General features: G+C 40.8%; 2 protein-coding genes across 3 annotated transcripts in view; both read left to right on the top strand.

The window, feature by feature from the left end:
- The window catches only part of Mecom (MDS1 and EVI1 complex locus), a 555,241-nt gene that overhangs the window by 230,199 nt on the left and 302,314 nt on the right, over positions 1-22,728 (top strand). The gene's annotated exons all lie outside the window — the stretch shown is intronic.
- Positions 10,531-12,634, top strand: LOC110290694. Its single transcript, XM_021157323.1, has one exon. The coding sequence runs from the start codon at positions 11,724-11,726 to the stop codon at positions 12,183-12,185; it is 462 nt and encodes a 153-aa protein (XP_021012982.1). The 5' UTR covers positions 10,531-11,723; the 3' UTR covers positions 12,186-12,634.

Here is a 22,728-nt window from a genome sequence, read left to right as displayed (position 1 = left end):
TTCTCTTCTCCCCTTCCCCTTTCCTTTCCCTCCTCCTCCTCCTTCCCCCTCACTCTCTTCCCTCCCCTCCCCTTCTCTCTCCCCTCCCCCATCTACATCGTGAGTTCCAGGACAGCCTGAGCTACACATGGAGACCATCTCTCTAAACAAAACATAAAAGTTTATGCATTATGATCTGAGTAAACATTTGGAATTCTCATTCTGGCTGTTCGTTGGCACTCAAGTTCTTTTTGGCTGGAGACAGGGGTGATCAGAGTTCTCAGTGGTCTCAGTCTACTGATGGTACCTTTAGAGGTATCTGAAATTAATTACCCCTCCCTGCTATTCCTGTGAATTTTGCCCAATATCAAAGGTATGGCTTACTGTTACAGCCCCCTCATGCCACCTCATGCTGGCCTCTTTCTCTAGAGTCTAGACTCTGAGTGCCTTGAGAACAAGGATTCTCATCTTTATACCTTCGTTTTTCTCTCCATCTTGTAAGGTTTCTGGTACAGGGTCATCAGGTGGTGGCAGAGGAGGGGGTAGACACAGGGCTTTGATTCCAGTGCCTCACAACACAAAAGTCTCTCCAACTTTTACTTTGTGCATCTGAAAATTTTTATGCAAGCCTGAAGATGTTTACTTGTAAAAAATGCTATAAAATATATTACAGATATACAAAGGGCAACACAGTGGCGATCGTTTTATCAAATTATTCTTCTCCTTGTAAATTAGGCTGTTAGGGCTACTATCAGAAAATACCACAGGCTGCATGGATGAAGCAATAAAAATTTATTTTGTGGGTCTAGAGAGATGTCCCAGTAGTTAAGAACATGTACTGTTCTTGCAGAAGTTCTAAGCCCAACACCCAGCATCCATGTCAGGCAGCCCACAACTCTCTGTAACTTCATTTCTGGGGAATCAGACACCTCCTTCTGGACACACAGGTGGACACACAGGCAGATAGACACACACACACACACACACACACACACATGCGCACACACACAAACATAGTTAAAAATAAGGTAAAATATTAATAAAGACATTAATTTTGTTACAAATTGAGATTAGACGTCCAAGATCAAGGGGCCATCTAGTTTCTTCAAGGACCCTTTCCTTGGCTTGCAGATGATGGACATATTACTGTGTCAATGGGAATTCAAGTTCATGTTGTCTGTGCTTTAGTCTCCTCCTCTTCCTCACTCTCCTCTTCTTGCTTAGGAAGTCTCGCTGTATTGCCCAGGCTTGCATCAAACTCATAATCCTGCCTATTCCTCGTCAGGGCTGGGATTACAGCCCTGTGCCCCCATGTCTGGTTTACAACTTCCTCTTCACAGAAAGGCTACCGGCTCTACTTTAATGACCCTGAACATGTGCAGAGGCATAGCTACTGAGAGTTGGATTTCAGCCCTTAACAATTTAACTTAGCATGTCAATTTCATTAATTTCTGTCTTTGGATATGAATTTAGCTAGCTTTTGAACGTACATATTTGAAAATGTGTTTTAACTGTAAAACAGATATATAAGCTGCCAGTGGTGGGATGCACTCTGTTTAGAGCATTGCTATGAGTAACTTGTAGTTAGACATATCCTCACATTTGTATTGAGATCCCAATGACTTTAACCATGTTAAATTCATTTTGGTTGCTGCAGAGTTGTCCAATTCCAAATATACAGAATTTCTCTCTACTCTTATGTACCAGTAATTGGAAGTTTCTTTTAAATGGCTAACGAGGTTTCTTTTTATTTTAAACCAAGACTCAGTTTGTGTACCACTATACAGGTAATGTCTGACACTATTAGCTACCCAGACTCAGGTAACAGAAGTGAAGACCTTTTACCTCAAACACACACAACTGAAATGATCAGAATTGGATGAGAAAAACGGAGTTGATCTCTGTGATTACAAATGATCATATTTGCATTTACACTTCAGTTTTCATTATGCCTTTATTTTTAATCTCTTAAAAGTATATAAATAATAGTAATAGTATATAAATCTCTATTTCTGTGACACATGAGGAAAGTGAAGCCTGAGAAGAAATTTAAACCTCCTTGTAAAGGAGTTTAGTCATGGTTTGGTACATCTTCTGTCCGACCATCTGTCCGTCCATCCATCCATCCATCCATCCATCCATGTGTGTGTTTGTGCGGGTGTGCATAAACTATCAAAGAAATGTAGCTGTGTAGAAAAGTATGGCTCTCTGGTTCTCGGAGTCTCCTCTGTAATCTGTAGGCTGATTAACCTCATGGGGTGGTCCCACAGATCTAATTTATGGAGGCGCAGCATCTGACGCCTCACAGCATTCATCATTTTCTTCCTTAGATTCTGTAACTAAGTGAACAGCCAATGACACCAGCATTTTACAGCTTCACGTTTCTGAGAGGTGATCTTGAGACAGCAGCACAGCCGTCTATGTTCACAGCTCAATTAATCTCCTATTAACTGTAATTTCATTCCTAGCCCTTAAACTCCATTAATTGCCAAACTTGTGACTGCTGTAAACAGGCTCTCATAGGCTTCATGCTATTAGTGCAGAAAAGCGTTCATCGACTTCAAATCAGATAGATTTCCAAAGGCACGAAGCGCTTTTCAGCATGAGTAGGCCGAGAAGGATGGAGGGAAAATGCTAATTTGCCACCATGTTTGGAAGCTCTGGGCCTCTGCTCCTCACACAGTGATGCCATTTCCCAGTCCCCCAGTGAGATAGATGGTCAAGTGCTAGAGTTTCCTTCTCTGTGTTTGAATGTCTGACATCTTGAAGACATAATAACAGTTTTAGCCCAGGCTATGTCTGGCTTTTACTTTTATATGTAGCTATGTTCCCCAGGGTTTGCACACTTGGAAAAATCACAGGAAAATGATGATGGCTTGCTGTTAAAAAAAAAAAAAAGTGAAATTCCTATAGTAGAAGTTTCACCCACAGGGGTTTTAGAACAATCTGTGTTGTAAAAGATGGCACAAGCAGCTTAAACAATTCACTTTTGTTTTAGCAAAACTGTTTTGGTGGAATTTTACTACCATTTTATTAACAATTTAAACAATTCTATCAAACTTTGACCACATTATTAATTGTTGTTAAAATATAAAACCTACCAATGCAAAACATTATGCATGTGCTTTTGGGGGAATAATTTTCAACATTTTAGGCGTTTATCTTTTTTATGTTACTAGCTGTGCCTTCCTTTCCGTGTTATCTGTTTTGGAAAGCTGCTTTCTCTCTCTTCTCTCTCTCTCTCTCTCTCTCTTCTCTCTTCTCTCTTCTCTCTTCTCTCTTCTTCTCTCTTCTCTCTTCTCTCTTCTCTCTTCTCTCTTCTTCTCTCTTCTCTCTTCTCTNTCTCTCTTCTCTCTTCTCTCTTCTCTCTTCTTCTCTCTTCTCTCTTCTCTCTTCTCTCTTCTCTCTTCTCTCTTCTCTCTTCTCTCTTCTCTCTTCCCAGGCTGCTGGTACTTTCTCATAGTTTAGAATATTATCTCTCAACACGTGACTTTATTTGGTTCCATTCTGCTTATTTCTCCGTTTCTATTGTTCAGATTTTTCTTTTAAATGTATTATTTACTCTTCATTCATTCATACATTCATTCATTCTTGCATTTCATGTGTATGTGTGTAAATGTTGAGTGTAAGCATGCCACAGGACATGAAGTGGTCAGAGGGCATCTTGAGACAGTTGATTCTCTCCTTCTACCTGGGGATCAGAGTGAGACCACAAGGCTTGGCAGCAGCCTCTGTTACCTGCTGAGCAACCACACTGAGCAGTTGTTTACTATCATCATCATCATCATCACCACCACCACCACCACCTTCACCACCACCATCACCATCACCATCATCAAATAACTCTCTGATATTCAAAAGCAATGCAAAATATGCTATGTCTCTTAGTGTTTCCTCAAGTTGCTGTGCCTTTTCTAAGTCTCATCTGACTCAGTTGTGAAGTAAGCATGGTCAGGACTTCCCGCATAAGCTGCTCCAAGGCCCAGCTTCAAATTGGGTCCTGAAAGCACAAGGAGTCAGGAACCTCAATGCAGGGTTGTGAGAATTTTGCCAACTGAAAGAGGGGTTTGAGTGTGCAGTGACCAGCCTCATTCAAAATAGAATGCATAGTGAATATGTTGTGTTGTTGGCAGTTCTTACCTAGTTACAGCTCTCAACTTGGCAGCAGCCTTGGTTTGGAACATATAGCACGTGAGCTCCCTTTGCATTCACCGCGCATGCCCCTCACGCATGCAGCTCTGCTGGGATTCCGAGGAGAGGTGCTCTGAGCGACTGGTTCTCTACTCCCAAGGAAGCTTAATGATTTAATTATAGAAAACAAAGACATTTAATATTTTTCTTTTTTTACTGTCATTTCTTGGCATGTAAGTTTCAGATTAATGTTGCTTTTGATTGGATTGATTTTTAACAACTGCTGGTTCAGTTGCTGAGTTGAGTCTAATAAAAGAATATTTCCCTGAATTTGGCTTTGGGATTATAACAGAACTTCTAATAATTTCTGAATTGGGCCTAAACATACTTCTGCCATTTTATACTACATATTTATGCAAAGTAGCATTTTTGGCATTGACAATAATAAAATCAAAATGTTGACCAGCTGTGAAAAATATTGAAGATGTTTCATCAATTCAATATTTAACTAAGATTTATAATATTGCATAAAAATAAGCAAGCATATCCTATTAGTGTGTGATTTTGCTTTAGTTTTTAATAGGGTATACAATATTTAAAAACTAATTTATTATGAGTTCATATTTTACTTGTATGCTTATTTTATGTCCCTCTGTTGTGTAAGAACCTCTTAGATTGAAAGGGGAAATGAATGGAAGATGCTGAAAAGATGATGATGAGACACTGGCTATAGTCTCCAAACAGCATCCAACTTACAGCCTATGCTCAGTTTCTTGTTTAGGTACATTTTCTTACTGCTTTTAGGAACTGAATTGAAGTTCACAATCTTGTTAGGACTTTTGGCTCATAGGAACAAATCTGGCAATATTCAGAGAGATTTTTTTTTTTTGCAGAACAGCCACACAACAAACACAGATCATGTGGATGGCTAGCAGGGTTTAAACCACAGCTTTGTTTTCTAGCAGGCAAAGGACAGAAATGCACACTGCTCCTCTCTCTGTGGTCCACAATTCTGGTATCACCGACGTCATTTACGTACTGCAGCGCAAGCTGAATGTGCCACAGGTTCCCAGAGCACCAGTTTTATTCTTCAAGCTTGTAGATTGCCATTGATTCTGACTGGTTGTCTGGGGCCCATGCAAAGCCTGCAGGTGAAAATTGGGCTTTAATTATTTTTCCTTTTCCTCTGTTTAGCATGGGGCATCTGGGGCTGGGTTTTCTTCCTGCTTTAGGCTGAATGTACAGCCCTGGGTGTTCCCATCATTTTGTAGCTTTTCCTTTTAGTGAATCTGAAACTCTTCCAAAGTCAGGAGGAGGGGGGAGCCTCACAAAAGTAATCCTGAAAGAAATCACTTGTTTGACTGTAATAATCTATAGAAACTGGTTAAAGCATTAAACAAAAAGTAAATGAATCCAATAGAAGAGCTATGTCAGGAAAGTGCCCTTGGAATGTGGAGGATATTTTCTGGTACAAGGGGGTTTCTGAGTCATGGTTCATTTACAATGTCTGTTTCCTCACTCAGGGAAGGGTTCTAATAGATTCAAGGAGACTCCGAGACTTACAAATGTCTTAGTCAAATAAAGGCGGCTCTGTGAGGGAAGAGATTTGTTCTGTTTATGGAGAAAACTTGCCAGTCATGTCTCACATTGTGCACCCTGCTGAACAACCATCGTCTTTCACACTAGGGTGATGATGGAGGATCGAGTCTCCGAGGTCTCTGCTCAGAAGGGTCTCGAGCTGTGACCTTTTAGACTAACTAGAGAAGGATCGCCAAACTCATTCCGGAAGCCTTGGTAGACTTAGAGAAACTGCTAGCCAGATCAGGAAGATTACGAAAGCCGTCCCGATGTTTTACTTCCATAAAGTCTGATGTAGGCTTCAGCTGTGCCACTGGGTTTTAGCTCCTAAGCCAGAGCATCATGGTCCCTGCACGGGAGGAATTTGACGAAACCTCAGCAGTCTTGAAGATGCTTGTCTTAGTTTTCAGGGTCAGACTAAGGAGTGGAGTTCTTGAGTCAGTCCTGCAGGCGGTGGTCCCTAGAACAGTGGGTTTTTCTTTATTTCAACTGGAATCGCTACAGGGCTGTTGCCAAGATGACGGAATGCCATGGCCTTGGGGGAAACTCTAAGCATTTGACTATAAATCCGAGCAGAGGGAACAGGGGACATATTTTGGCTTGCTTTGGTTTTAAACTGAATCTCTGGGACCACTGGAAATCAAATAAATATCATCTGCCTATACAAGGGAGCATCAGTTTTCCATGAGTATCCTGCCTTGGTTTGGGTTCAAGACTAAATAATGTGTCTTTGATCATTGATGATGCTTGGATTATCGAACACAGTAAGGATTCCATATGAGCAACCATAACAGGCAGGCTGGATAGGGCTGAGGAGAAAGGCCCCTTTGAATTTCCCTGCATGGTACTAGTGAATTTCATCTTTCTCATCTGGATGAAGATGATTTATATTTGATGGCCCAGTTTTGTCTCTAAGCCTTAGAATCTAAGGAAACACCTTATTGGGAACTGTGCTCAAAAATGCCCACTGCCAAAGAGCTCTCTAAAGATTATGATCCTATGATAAATCTATGTAATTAGTTTTGAATTTTCCTTTTCTATGTGTCTTTGTATATAGGAGCATGTGCATTTATATGTACATGTATGAACACATGTATGTGGAAGCTAACAATCAACATTGGGTATCATCTTCAGTTGCTCTCCATATTAACTTTTGGGATGGGGTTGCTCATTGAATCTGAAGCCATCCAGACTAGCTGGCCATCAGCTGTAGTGATCCTCTGGTCCCGCCCACACAGCTTTTGGTTCACAAGCATCTGCTAATGCCCCTGTCCTTTGTACATGGATGCCTGAACACTAGGTGATTTACCACCTGAGCCATCTCCCCAAATCTCTTTTTTAGTACTTCCTTCCCTCCCATAGCAGGAAGATCTGCTCATAGATACAGGAAGTCTTCAAGGAACCCTGTGCTGTTTCTTCCTCACAGATGATCAGAAAAGTTGAGGTGGGGAAAAGACAGCAGCTTTAGAACTTCAAACTTGAGGCAAAGCCTCCTTACTCTGCAAGCCTGCGAGCTTCTGTGGCTTCAGGAAGGAGATGTTCCACTTTTCCCTTCCCTGTGAAGTTTTCTCAGAGGGTATTTTCTGAGTCAATGGCTGTGGAATGATTCCTAGTGACCCTTATTCCCTTGAGGAGCAATCCCTGGACCAGCAGTTCCAGAGTCCCCAGGAACTATTGAGAAATTCAGTGCCACAGGCTCCACTTGGAGCTTGAAGCAAAACTTGCATAGGAATAAGATCTGGGGTGATTTCTGAGATCAATACAGTTTGATAAACAGACAGACTCATGGTCTCTGCTCAATTCTTTCCTGTTTCCACAGCACACTTGAAAATAATAACCTAAAAAAATCAGAATACTTAGAATTTCTTCTGTGACAATGAGAGCTAACCTATCTTCCCGAATGTCCTAAATCCTGCAACTTGCTATGTAATCAGAAATGACCTTGAGGTTTGAACCTTCTGCCTCCACCTTCAGAGTGCTGGGATTGCAAGTGTGTAGCGTCATGCTTGCCTTATGTGATGCTCGGCTTCATGTATGCTAGGCAAGCACTCTTTCTACCAACCACCTCTCTAGTCCTCTGGGTTCTTTGTACTTAATTACCCAGTTCTGTGCTGTGTACTGTATTCTTCCAAAAGAGCATGGGTTTTTGTTTATCTATTGTTGCAGATCTGTGTCAGGGGTGAGAATCTTGTCGACCTATTTAGGCTCACACCCCGGTCTTTAAAAGAGTTGCTAACTTGAAAGTTTCTAAGATGCTGAGTCTGAACAGTGACATTTTCCAACTCAATACAGAAAGGAATTATAAACATAAATGTGACAGTAACCAACATTAAATAATAACACTTTCAGAGATTGGTTTACTAACCAGAAGAAAGGAATATTCTTACTGCTTAGTCTGGGCTTTGAAAGAGGGCTAGACAAGTCTAGTTTTAGGAAGGCAGGAGGGATAGAAAGGGAGTAAGAAGGACTACAAAAGAAAATCAAGGAGCAGACGGTACCACTAAAAAACACGGGAAGGAGACGTGACAAGGATTGGATTTGTTGGCACTGGCCATTGGCCAACAAGCATAGATTAGTTAGCAGATGATATTCGCAGTGGACCTGCTTATAAAGATGCAGGAAGGCGCCTTTGAACAGCTCAGCACCCCTCCACCCCTGCAAACAATTCCATATTCCCTGACAATGGCCTGTGCAGCTACATTCTCTCTTGGTACTGTGGTCACAAAAGTAAGTGAAGAAGAGGATATATTTTTATGCAGTAAGTGATGGACACTTGAAAGCCACCAGAGCATGACAGTTTTCATTCTTCAAGGAGGTAGAAGCTTCACTTGGTTTCACAGTCTTGACAGACACAAAGCCTCTTCTTGTTAGGCTGGGCCCCACCTCTAAGAGTTCTCCAAAGACCTTTCCAGCGGGGCTGGAGTTTGTCATGATTTCAGTGACTTCATAGGAGCTGGGATTACAAGAAAAATACCGTATGCTGCCGACATTGCCAAATCTGCCTCCTGTATTATTCTATGGAGTGTGGAGAATCTTTGTAGGAGAAAATGCTCTGTGAGATTTTGTTCAGTGGAACCTTTAAGAAACATTCCTTTTTTTTTTTTTAAATCTAATCTTTGAGGTTCAACTATGCACACCCATTTTATGTTAGTTTTTGTCCTCTTCAGTTAGAGCATATTTCCAGCACTTTTCTGGAAGAGAACAGATTTAATTTATGCGTTGACAGTTCATACAGGTACACAATGCATTCTAGTTTTCTCTCATTTTTTTTTTAAGTTTCCTCCCTCCACAACCAGCTGTTTCCCCAGATTTATGACTTTTGGTTTTGTTTCATGATACATTAAGTTTATCCAGGACCATCCTGTGTGATCTTAGGATAGGAAGCATCCACTCGTGCCTAGTGGGATCCCCAGTGAGTATACCATTCAAGGCAATGACTGTTCCCTCCTTGAACCCATTACTAGCAAATAGTTCATGAATGAAAGGTAGGGCCCTGGGCGCTCCTCCTCTATCAGTGCCTGATCTCGGATGGGCCCATTATTGTGCAGAACAGAGTAGCACCCACAGCTGCTGTGGATTTGAATCTGGAATGGCTGTGAGTTGGCCAGAAGGTGGCATTTATAACCCTTTTCCAACTTTCTGGTTCTTACAATTTCCCCCACCTGTTCTTGTGCAATGATGTCCTGTGACCCTTCGAGAGGATGCTGTGAGTGTCTTGTCGGAGGCTGAGTACTTCACCATCGCCTTTTCTAGGTGTCTTGTGTCACTGTGACTCTGCATTTGCCACCATTCATTGGAAAAGGGTTCGATTCTCTGATTAAAGCTGATATGGGCATTGTCTATAATTGTATCAATTTAACAAAGTTAAATTCCCTAATCTTATGTTAAAATGTCATGTTCTTTAAAATATATAGCTTGTAAGGTTAAGAAGTTTTCATTTTTTATATAAATTGGGACTGAGAATGGAGTTTCTCAACAAGCCCAGTCTTTGAGATGATTCATAGTTGAAAGAATGGAATGAGGGGAGGCTCTTCTTTCTTTTCACTACCTATAATTGCTTCCGAGGATAAACTACCATGCTCTGGCCATGCACTAGCATCCGCAAGTACTATGGCTGTTATTTGCTTAGACACAGGGCCAGGAAGAAGCAATTGCCCCGCTGTCTTCTGCTTCTCCATTTTCTAGTTTCTTTATAAATTTAATTTCAGAATCATGGGTCCCTCAGAGATCACATGGTCCAAATTGTCATGGGGGTTTAGAAATACAACATGGGCACTTGCTGCAGGGGCAGTGTTAGAACCAGGTTACTGGCTTGCCAGGTTTGGATTCCTTCTAGAACACTGTCCTTACCAAGCCAGTTGAGTTTGCAGTATTGGCTGGGAGATAACGCTATGAGCCTGGAACATGGACGCTTTATGATTGGTCTTTATCACAGTGGATATTAGTTATAAGAGGAAGATTAAATTTGCAGACTGCATGAGCTACTTTTAGCTCTCATTCCTGTAAAAATGTGTTGAAATTAACTGAGATATGGCTCATTCCAATGTGCCTTTTGGAAGAAGAAGTTATGGCTGGTCCAGATGACCTGTTCCTTACTTTGATGGACAGGATGCTAGTGGTCTCTCTGTGGTTTAATTTGTCCTTACATGCTATGCTGACATTTCTGAGTGTCATATCTGTATGATGCTACATTGAGTTTTAAGCCAGAATCCTCACACTTATCCTAAAGCAATGATGACAGAGAAACATCTGAAGGACGGGCGCTACAATCCATTCACAGGTGCCCCTTTTCCTATTAATATAATCACACTTCTCCACTGAGCGAACTGGCTCTGAGCAGTCAGCCTCTACCTTCTGCCTTCTAAGTGGCTTACAAGAGGAAGGGCTAAAATAAATATGAGAAATAGGAAATCCGCAGAAGCCAATGCTTTTGATAGTTACATGGCCATATGTAAGATGGTTTCATTTCTCATTATTACAGATGAGTTCACGTGTGGTTTTCCAAAATCTTCTGCCATTGACTCTTTTCTCCTGCTTTCAAGAATTCTGATGCCAGCAGCCCCTGCAGTATTTTCCTGCTGGACAAGCAGGAACTCTTGTTGTCTTTGTCCCATCTAGGATTTTGGCCTCTTCCCTGGTACCCACCACCTTTCTTACCACAACACTCAGAATCAACTTTTCGCAGTGCTGTCACTAATTTTTCTGTAACTACTATTGGTCCTATGGTTTAATGAAAACTATTAATTCCTTTTAGATTGTAGTTGTTTTTATTTATGTGTATCTATGTATGTGAACTTATGTGTACCTGTGTCGTAGTGTCTCTGGAGGCCAGAAGAGGGCGTTACATCTCTTTGAGCTGGAGTTGCATCTCTTTGCAGGCCTCCTGATATAGATGTTGCGGACCTGAACTCCAGTCCTCAACATAAATAAAACACAAAAGTAGCACATAGTATTTTGGGAGCTGAATTCCAATGGTCACTGAACAGAACAGTTTAAAGTTTTAAAGAGAAAATCTTTGACCCAAATAAAGAGGTTGTTCCAATCCTTTGAAATTCCCATGGTTGGTTGGCAGTCAAATGAAGATTAGTGGCACCCCATATCCTTCAGTTACCTCACGTTGTTGAGCTCATAATGTCCCTAATGTCCATCACTCCCTGCTCAAACTTTTCCTTTTTGTCTTTCTGTTAAAGTCAAACATTATCACAATTAATATTTAAAAAGGGAATTTTTACTGGGAATCAATGAGACAGTTTGGCATTGACCTTCATTTTCTTTGGAAGATGTTTATTTTTCTTGTCAGCTGCAGGGGAAGAAACGTGCTGTGAAAACCTATAGACCCCAGCTGTCAAGAGCATTTGTCTGGGATTATTTTGATGGTATGCTGGTGATTTTACCAAAGGCATGTCCCACAAATGAAGCTGTAGACATGGGGGCCTCATCTTCCTTGTGTGTGTGTGTGTGTGTGTGTGTGTATGTGTAGAACAGTCAAAATGAGGAGAATAGTAAAAATGAGTAAAAAAAAAATATAAAAATTTATGTACAGATTTTCATTAAGACAAATGCTTGCAGAAGGTGTTGATGGCCCATCTGGCCCTGCTACTTCTGGGCTCGTCAGTATTTCAGCAGAAGACATTATCCTTACATCAGAAATACCATCTGCAGTGACAACATGCAGTGAGACCAGGGACCCATGCCCTTATGCAGATGTCAGGCCATTAAGCAAACACCTCAACCTCAATGCCAGGACTGTAGAGCACAAAGTTGTCTCTGAGTCCTGCAAACTGACCCCAGACAGAGTGAGGTTCACCCCAGGGGGAAGATTCTATACTATGAAATGCCTAACAGAGAGTTTAGCAGAATCACATCAAAACAGTCCAGCCGTGGTTAGGGTGGCTGCAACTGGATTCTTTGGAGAACACTGTCTTTCCTTTTGCACTTATCATCATCTTTGTGTTAATGTTGGAAAGAAAAGAGTTTTGGCAAACTTTTGGTGTTAGTGACCTTTGAAAATATCTCTGGCCCAGTAGCTCTTCCTCAGGGGTTTAGATATGTAGGTGTTTGGTGTAGTGATTTACCCCTGAAGCTGTAAGGGAGCTTTTCATATGGATTTGAGAAGATGCGAATGAAGATTTGCCAGGCAGAAAGAAATATGATAATATCTCTGTGTGTACACATGTGTGCATGCAAATTATGTGGTTATGAGTTAGGCCTACTTGTTGAATTCAAGAGAAGGATGGCTGGGAATGGGGCTCAGAGTTCATCTTTTTTACTGGTTTCAGCTAAGTGAAAATGTACAGAGCTCATGATTTTGTAGATTACAGGTAAGTCCTCTTCAATTTTCATAGTAATTGGACAATATGAGGGTAAATTAAAATAATACCTTGTTTCTCTTGTTGTCTTTAAATCTCTTTTTTTCTTGTTCACTATAAACATTTAAATATCTAACCATAAAGAAAGGCAAAGGGAGGCCATATTTTAAGAGTGAGCAGGGGACAGGAGTGTTTGAATCTATTTCACAGGCTGATATTTACTCCTGGACACTTAGTCAATCTTGTTAACCCTTTAGACACTGAGAAGAAATGCCACATGGTGTCTGTTATTTGCCCTGTGGTCTTCTATTCTCCTGTCGCAGTAGGTGTCAACCACACTCCATCTTACAAAACCAGAGGGTTTTCAGCCTCTGGGAGAAAGTTCAAAACTTTGTCCTGAGCCTCCTCTACCCCCTTCCTTCTGTTATATCAGTGTACAAATGACACAGTAACTAAGGACAGGTCTGTTATCCTGTCATAGACCATGCTGAAGGGATTCCAAAATAAAAATTGTCATCCAAGAAGGGTAGCTGATGGGCTGCAACAGCCATTGTGGAGAGCAAATGCAATTCAGGTAAAGGGTGGGGTTGGCATAGTTCTTTCCCACAGCTTTCTGACAGAGGCTCTTTGCGCCATTTTGTGTGCACCATCTGGGACTTGTCTGAGCCACTGGAAGAGTGAGGTGCCTTTTCAGTACATGGAAAGTAAATGTGAAAAACTATTTGCTCTCTGAAGGCAGGTTAGTTTCTAAATTCTTAAGAAAAGTAGCCTTCATATACCTTGTTTTGTAGCCATGTTCCTTGTGCATGAGAAAAGGAACCTGCTAGAATTTGGCTGAGCTCAGACATACCAAACACGAGAGACAAGGTGGAGGAGCTCTTTGGGGAGGTCTATGATAGGCCTGCTTGTCTTTCTTCAGGTTACTTTTCCTCAAGTAGTTTTAGGATCATAGCCATCATGCCATGGGGTGACCGGCAAGGGAAATTTTTAGCTAATTCATGTGGGTGCTTGCCATGATCAATGTGGGTTGGCAAGGTGCTGCTTTAGCACTGCAAAGAGGGGAGAGAATGGGGCAAAGGCTAGAAAAGGTGTGTCTGAAAGTCATGTTTGCAATGCACGGTTAGGAAAGGAAGTATTTTAAATGATGCCACCCTGGAGAAAAGAGCTACAGGGAATTATTGACGACTGAGAGAGGAAGAGTCAGCCTTCTTTAAGGATGAGCTCTCTAACGGGACGTCCAATACCAAATGGTTAGTTTTAAAAACATACAGACAAGCAACACTAAAGAGACTCGGCAAGCATTGATATATTTATTTGTACATATATGTAATATATTATATATATATATATATATGTATATATTACATATACATATAAATATATAATATAATTACAGAAAAGGGAGGCATGAATTTGAGAGGGATCAGGGGGTCATGGGGGCAATAGATGTGGGGGATGTTGAAGGGAGGTAGAAATAATATAATTACATTTCAATTAAAAATAAAATCAATTAAAATACAGTAAGATGAGTGAAAAATAAGATATCGGGATGGGTAGGTGAGCTAGAGAGATGACTCAGGGGTTAAGAGCGCTTGACACTCTTCTAGAGGACCTGAGCTTGGTCTCCAGACACGTCAGGAGGCTCACAACCTACCTGCAACTCCAGCTCCAGGGGATCCAATGTCCTTTTCTGGTCTCCACAGTTAATCCAACACACGTGGCACACACACACACACACACACACACACACACACACACACACACACAGAGCAAGCAAGAGAGAGAGAGAAGCAGACACATATAGATAAATCAAAATACAAATGAAAAATTTAAAGATAATAAGAAAAGGCAGCACACAGGCCTGCCTAGCTGTCTAAAGCAGGTGAGATCTTGATCTACCGGTATCATGAAGAGATGCTTCAAAATATGCTCATCTGGGGTTTAAAAGCTCTTCCAGTAGGTAAAGTCTCATGATGAGCAAGCATGAGGGTCAGAGGTCGGATAACAGCTCTGATGGGAAAAACTCCTGGTTGGATGAGAAAGATGCATCACCTGGGTGTTCTGGCTGCAGCCTAGCTCCAGGATCCATGAGAGACTGTCTCAAAGGAAATGGGAGGTGGGTGGGAATAGGGTACTTGACATCTTCCTCTTCTAGTCTCTACACACACTTACAGGCATGTACATACCGAATATAATATAACACATACAATACACACACACACACAGAGGTCAGAAGAGGCCATCAGATCCTCTGGAACTAGAGTTACAGGAGGTTTCGATAAGGGTACTAGGAGCTCAGCCCAGGTTTGCTGGCAGAGGAATCAGTACTCTTAACCTTTCTGAGCTGTCTCTCCAGCTTTTACATCTATTTTAAAGCTGCCATGTTGCAATTTTCCTGTGCCCAGGACTGTCTCTTCATCTCTTTGTTGTGGCCATTGTTTGCTGCAGCAAATGTGTCTTTCAGTTTATTTCATCCTAGAGTTCTGGGCTTGTCTTGTCTTTTCTTTTTTTGTCCTGTTCCTTCTTTCCTTCCTTAACAAATAATCTTTGCCCATTTGAATATTTACAGCTTTCTCCTATATTTTCTTCTAGCAGTATCCTCTCATACTTAAGCGTTTGACCAACGTTGACTTAAGTTTTATGACTGGTGAGAAATGGAGTTTGGCCTCGTTCATCTGCACAGGGGTCCTAGTTTCCCGTGTACCACATACTGAATGAAGTCTGCCTTTCCTCTACCTCATGTTCTAACCACATTTGTCAAATGGGCCTGTGTATGGTTTACGCCAATCCCTTGCTTTGATAAGTAGTGATACTTTTGGGTTTTATTTGTGGTTGGGCAGTGCAGTGTCTGCTGCCCTACTCTTGTTGCTCAAGATGGCTTTGGCCATTTTCCTGAGTTCGTGTTCCTTTCTCTATGAATGTTAGTTTTCTTTGTTTGTCTTTCCAGATCATGTCATTTGTAGGATTGAATAAATAGCTCAGTAGTTAGGAGTACTCGCAGAGTCCCTGTATTTAGTTCCTAGAAAACACAGTAGGTAGATCACAACCATCTGTAACTCCAGTTCCAGGGCATTTGAAAACACTCCCTTCTGGCCTCCTTGGGTACCTGAACTCATATAAATTATATACACATTATATATTATACTATATATTACATATTATATTATATACATATTATATATTATATACATATTATATAATACGTTATATATACATATTACATGTATATATATATATATATATATATATATATATATATATATGAAATATATGTGATTTTATTTGTTGGGGAAAAATGAAAACAAATCACATTAACAACTATTTCAGACATACCATGATGAAAACTATAGAGTTACTAAGTGACTTTATCCAGAAGTATCAAAAACTCTCCTTTGGGGAAATGGACACCACAAACAAAATGAAAGGATGCAGTCATACCTGAATTTTGGAAGAGTTGTAGATATGGGAACTGTAACTGTAGTCCTTATCAAGTTACTACACGATGATACTTTGTAGTTATTGGTCCCACACCAAAAGGAGGTGAGGATGCCTTGTGGCTTGGGGCTCAGGTGGATGAGAGATTATTTCTTTGACGTTACCCAGAAGTTGATTGTGATATAGAAAGTTTAAGTGACTTTACTGTAACCTTCTTACTTATTCTCTGCGGATATTACATTTCCTAAGAGCATGGTGAGGTGGGTGGTGGAAGCATTATGGCAGGTCTAAGGAGACTGGAATGTCAACACATGGCCTCTGTCATTGACAGCCTACTGTTCTTCCACTTCTAAGATACTTTACCATGCTAGTTCGTTGAGTCATTACAACCTCTCCTTTTAAGGCAAATTAACCTCCTGCTTTATAAACGTATAAACTTAAAACTGAGCTCCCTCCTTCCCCCAGCTATATTCCTTGTCTGAGGTCAGTGGTGAACATATATATGGTCAACAGAGATAACAAACTAGATCTGCTCATTTCTGAATCTCCTGATCTTGAAACAAAATTATTTCTGAAATCTTTCATGGCGAGGCAAAATAGTGATAGGTATGTTTGGTATTTATATTTCTGTGCATATGTGTACATGTGTACTCATGCACATGTGGTCAGATGATGATGCCCAGTGTCTTTCTTGACACGTCTCCATTTTATTTATTTTTTTTGAGGCCGTGTTGCTCTCTGAAGCTGGAGCTCACTGATTTGAGTAGACTGGCTGGTCAACACTCAGAGACTCTCCTGTCTTCTGTCATCTACAGTTGGTGCATCTGTCACATGTGTGCTGGGGACCCAGCCACAGTTCCTTACGTTTCCATACCAAGTGCTTACAAACGGAGCCGTTTCCCAGGCTCTTTTTGATGTTTTTGAAGTGCCCATTGATTTCTTGGAGAAAGGCTCTTCAGAATATATCTTAAGAAGTAGCAAACCACCAACACATTCCACTCTGGGAGTGTAGCGTTTGTTCTTACCAAGAACCAACAACCCCAACCCTTACTTTGTTGCTGTATTTGTTGAGGTGGTCCTGGACTGCATATTAATTCCTACTTCCTGTGGTATAAGGAATGGAGGCAGCAGAAGGGCTGTCAAGCTCTGGGTTGCTATTTAGTCTGCTCGTTTCCATCTCCCATGTTGATTGATTATCGTGCCTATCACGTGCTGACATATTCTGCTTGCTGTGCTGATTATACAGTGGGAGTGCTAATTCTTTTATTGGGTTGAAGTTTAAAGGTGCTCATCCATCAGCAGAGGGTCTCCCAGTTCATGGCGTGCCTCTCCTCCTCTCACAGCTGCCATTTTTATATTGTTCTCAGAGGGCTTTCCTCTGACTTCTGGTCCTCCTTCAATGGCCAAACTCTTGAAGGGTTTTTCTTTTGTAGTGGGCTACTTTGCATAGTTTTTGGAGACAGACTCTGCTCTTTGAAGATATGCAGAATGTTGGCGTTTCACAGGCTGACTGAAGTAGTAGAAATCACACTGTCCCCTGGTCTTTGATATTTACAACTGGGTTGGAGCAGATCTCCTAATCTTGGAATTTTCCCAAACAGAGTCAACTTCCAAGGCCAATGAATGGGTGGGTGAAAGTTGAATTTGCATATCAGTGTTATAGCTTCCCAGCTGACCATTCAGAAATAGAATCTGTGAATGCCAGCATGAAGAGCAGTGGTTTGATTAGATCTAACAATAGCAAGACCTGGCAATGTCCTGATGTAGTCAGTAAATCTATAGAATGTAGAAGCAGGCAGACATTTCCATACAGGGTTTGTGTATGTGTGTGTGTGTGTGTGTTTCCTATCTTGATTTTGAACTGGAATCATAAGTAGACATAATCTCAAATAAATACTTTGTAATTATTTGAGATATTAAATAGCATGCTCCTCTTGAGAACACTGTTAACATATCAAAAATTATATTTAGTTGCCATTTTTGTTTTAATTTATTTTTGGATGTTATACTTAGAAGTTATTCAAAGTAGCAAAAACAGGTGTTTTGATAATGCTAGACCTTAAAAGTTATTTTTGTGAATTGGTAAGATAATTAATGCTGACTAGTGTTTGCTTTAAATTTGTTTGACGTTTGACCAAGCCATCTTCACTTTTATTTGAGATCTATACTGGTTAAAGAAGTATCTAAATTGGAAGGATCAGACTTCTAGGAGTGGGGGAGACAAAACTACTGGAGGCTCCCATTGCTGCATAGAAGTTACTGCCAAATTTAATGGTCTTCAATAATTTGGTTGTTGTAAATGGTTAAGAAGGGATGGGTACCCTAGGAATGACTCTGAAATAGACTTATGTGAAAACAGATCTTGATCCTAGCAAAGGGGTTTATTACAAGGGGATACATAAATTCTTCAAGTCTTTGAGATATTTATTTATTTATTTATTTATTTATTTATTTATTTATTTATTTTTCCATCTGTAAAATGGGACTATTGCTTATACTTCAGTAGGTTTAGGGGAGAGTAACTACAGCAATAATGTCAAATGCACAGCATCATGCCAGTTCAGCATGTTGTCATTACTTAGTAAAAGTTATAACTTCCATGTCTCCAAATTGACCCCTGACAGTGTTCCAGAATGAAATAAAGTGCCATCTATGGCCATCTGCAGTGGCTTTCCTGGAGTCTATTTGCACATGGTGTGTTGACTTTTATAAAGAGGAGCCATGTTCTTATGGCTTTTTCTAGGAATTGACTCTCACAGCCACATCAAGATTGATGGACTCCCAGAATATGGGTTGGAAGGCACCCTGGAGTCTCCCTGCATTCAGTAATTTTACAGGTGAGGAAATTATTTCCCAGAGAGATGAAAAGATGTGTGCAGAATTTTCCAGCTAATTAATGGCAGCACTATTCAAAAGGAGCTGCTTTTCCTGAAGTTTTGTCTGTTGTTCTTGTTTATTGACCTTTATGGCTAGGAAATAGAATTTCTGGTTGAATATCTTGAGAGCTGTTTGTCAGGATGAACTATTTCGAAATCATCTTTAAAGGTTCATGGCCAATCAGAGGGGGCATCTATGTGTACTTGTGAGGTATAATTAAGGAGAAGATGGCATGGAAGAATGGCTGGGATGCTTAATGGTTAAAGTCAGTCTTTTCAACCTAACACAGAAGCTCTAATCGTTTGAGAAAGTAGCTCACATTTTTTTTATTCTAATGCAAACATTTCATAGAAACTCTTCACTTACTGTGCTGGGTTCATTTTCACATATGTCTCTGATGTGGACATCTTGGAGTAATTTCTGAGCCATATCCTCATGTTGCTCTACAATTCTGAGATAGTTCAAGAACCCAGAGGGTAGCACAGTGGGGATTTGGTGGTAAAAGGGTAGTTTGGTACCCACATATTAGAAACTGCCTATAGTCAGCATCCTACACAGCAAGTGCACAATTGTAGTTCTGATATAACTAATTGGGTGGAGTTACTGGCGCCATGGCACCATTAGTTCTTTCCATACTGATCTGAAATGATCTAAGCCTTAACAATAGTGGCTGAACCCTATTTTACAAAACCTAGATAGAGTGACTTTCCCGCTGAGCAAACTAGAAACTTACCTGACCAAAGCAAACAAATAAACAAGCAGTCTGAGTAAGTCAAAACCCCTAACTCATTAAAGTAAACAGCAGTGTGCTCATGAAGTAGCCTCTATTACTATAGCATAAAATTTATTTATTATGGTGTCTATGTTCAGCTGTGATACTCTTTATGTATTAAGAACGAATTGCATTGGAATACCTTTGCCAAATACATCTGTGGTGTTAGGAAAGACAGTGTATGTGTGTGCATTAACATTTGTGTATATAGTGTGTTTCTCTGTGTGTGTGTGTGTGTGTGTAAGGTGGTGGGGGTGGGGGAGGGATAGACAAGAAAATGATTTGACTCTATTGTCTGGCAGAGCAGGAGAACATTGGAGAAGTTGTGGCCAGCAAGTGTTCACAGACCATTATCTTCCCCAAAGAATAGCTAGAGTGGCCATGCCACTGTGCTGTGACTCGGAGTGTTTATTAAAAATTCATTCAAGGCTTAATCATATCACTGAACAATGAATATGAAGCCCTGGATCTGTGTATCAAAGAGAGGAGCCATATCTGGCCTATTGCTTTATTTAGTGAGGTCTGTGTCAAGCAGACAAGGGGAATGGGAGGTTTGCTTGGAGGCTTTTGTGAAGGCCTGGCCTTCTTCTGGGGGCTCGATTAGAATAATCAGGGGCCTTGGGAATTCACACGGTTTTGGTGGTGCTGTGATTCATCATCATCCATCATACTTGTGGCTGGGGAGCCAAATACCAGGCTGGCGGGGTGGCCAGAGCCCTTCTCTGCATGGGGCTCTCTGGTCTGCAGGGCAGGGCTCCAGGAAGCCTGGCAGCCAAAGGGTAGAGGAGGCTGCTAAGGGACTAACCCAGGAATCAGCCTGCCCTGGGGGTGACAGGGTTTGTATGGCTTCCTTCTCTAGTGGTCTCTGTAGGCAACAGTCCAGGAACAGAACTGCACTTTGAAAGAGTTTCAAGATTGTTTGCTTTGCATGTGCTCAGCTTGGCGCCCAGTTTGCTGCATTCGCTTCCAGTTTATTCCTAATTAATTTTGAGCTGGCTTATTTCTATTTGTTGGTGAATTTTAATAATGTTTGAGCTCTGGCTTTTTGGGTAGTTTGAGGTTTGGTCTTTCTTCTCTTTGTACATTTCACATTGTGCAAAGGACAAGCTTTGTCATTTCAATAAGGCAAGATCTGAGTACTTTGGGAGTGTGCATTTGTGTGTGTGTGTGTTTGTGTGTGTGTGTGCAAGTTAGGCTCAGAGGCAACAAATAAAGCCCTCAATATATACTTATTATTAGTAACTTACTTAAAGTCTTTCTAAACCTAAGGAAAAAGATATGATTATCTTTATTCAGCATTTCAAGTTTCTGAGTCATGAAAGAGTCTAGGTTTATAAAAAAGCACTTATTGATTTTGGAGCCAGTTTTCTAGAATCCTTTGAAGACAAGGTCTCTCAGCACTAGCTGATTTGATCCCTCGGTTCCCAGGCAAAGAAATTTGGCAGCCAACTATGTAAATTTTGATCCATCTTCCAATTTGATTTTTCTTAGGAAACCAGGGGCAGAGTCAAATCTGTCTATACGTGTTTTCACAAGTATCTGTGTCTGAGCTGTGTGATGTTTATCAGCGAGACAGACACATCATGATCCATCCATTTGAGGGCAAATACAAGAACTAAATATCAAAAGCCAAAACAGCGAAGAGCATTTCAGCCACTCAGGCTCATATGAAATACTATGGGCTCTCTGCCTTATTTTCATTTTGTTCTCAGTTTATTTTACTTACAATTTACCTTGGTGGTAAACACCCACCTGTCTTGAAAGGGCTTTATTATCAATCTCATTTGGATGACATAAGAAAGCCCCAAAACACATATAAGTGCTTTGTAGTTAACTCTTACCTTTAAGATTCTTAAAAAAAAAAAAAAAAACCAAAGCAAAACACCTAGAAGTATATTAAAATCAGAGAGTGTTTTCTTTGTGTATGTATGAAAAAATATGATGTATAAAGAGAGAGAGCTGGGAGCTATGTCCATCCTCTGTGATGCTGTTCTGTTGGTATCTATTGTACCTGCTTAAGTGACAAGACTGGGCCACTGTGTAAAAATTAGTTATAAATAATGTTAAGCACAGCCCTCACTCAAATCTACAATATTATCAAGTAGATGACTTTGGGGAAGGAAGCACATGCTGAGTGAAATGTTAGTGGTAGCTGTGGAGTATGGAGGAGCCCCACGGGCTTGGAGACTTGGGTTCTGGGGGTGTCATTCTGTAAAAGTTCCTGAATATTCACTTAAGTTGTTTGAATTACCTTAACAAATGACATTTAATATTCTTGAAATATTTTTTCCTCAGAGTGACATATTGAATTTAACTGCATAAAGCCTTACCAAATCCATCCATATAAAAAGTCTCTCTCTAGGAGTCCCACCTCACACAGCATGGTGCTAAGGAAGGATGTGTGTATCCAGGTACTGTGTGCAAACACTACCTGAGCCAAGATGGGCAAAGTTGGTACGGAGTAGGGGCGACTGGTACAGAAGGGTGTAGGGAAGTAAGCGGGGCCCTGAGGCCTGGTCATTCTGTAAGAGTATGCAGGCAGAACTGGGTGCCTTTCTTGAGCTGAGCGTGTAAGGGAATTTCACCCTCCATTTTCATACTGATCGTTAGCCTGTTCTTCATGTTTTGGTTTTTTTTTTTTTTTTTTCCCGTCAGGAATCTAGAGTTCTCCTGTAACCATCTTACTGCCCAGGACACCAACATCAGTTTTGACTCACTGCCATTCCTCCACATGTGCCTTGGTCACCCATCCATATCCTGGTCCCTTGGAGTCGCCAACTTAGATTATTAATGATAATCATGTTACTCTATCATTGCCCCCTCCACTGAATCAGTCAATAGTGTACTGTGTGGTCTTTGCCTGTTTCTCTACAAGGGTGTTAGTTATTGAGGCCAAGAATGGAACCAGTCACTTTGACTTCCAGAGTACTTACTCCATACCTGTATGGCTCCCAGATCTTTAGATACATAGCTAGATCTTTGAATACGTCTTAAAAAGAGTAAGTGATTAGTGGTCAGAAGTTTGAGAGATTGTTTTGCATCAGCCCAAAAGCTGATGTTAAGTTGGACCACGACAGTGGGTGGGTGAAGAATATTTAACTATTCATTTGTTTTTAAGCCTAGGAAGACCCAGCTCAAGGCAGACCC

This window comes from Mus caroli, chromosome 3 (assembly GCF_900094665.2).
Source record: "Mus caroli chromosome 3, CAROLI_EIJ_v1.1, whole genome shotgun sequence".
Classification (NCBI taxonomy): Eukaryota; Metazoa; Chordata; class Mammalia; order Rodentia; family Muridae; genus Mus; species Mus caroli.
The sequence above is the reverse complement of the archived record's forward strand: the minus strand, read 5'-3'. Positions and strand labels throughout refer to the sequence as shown.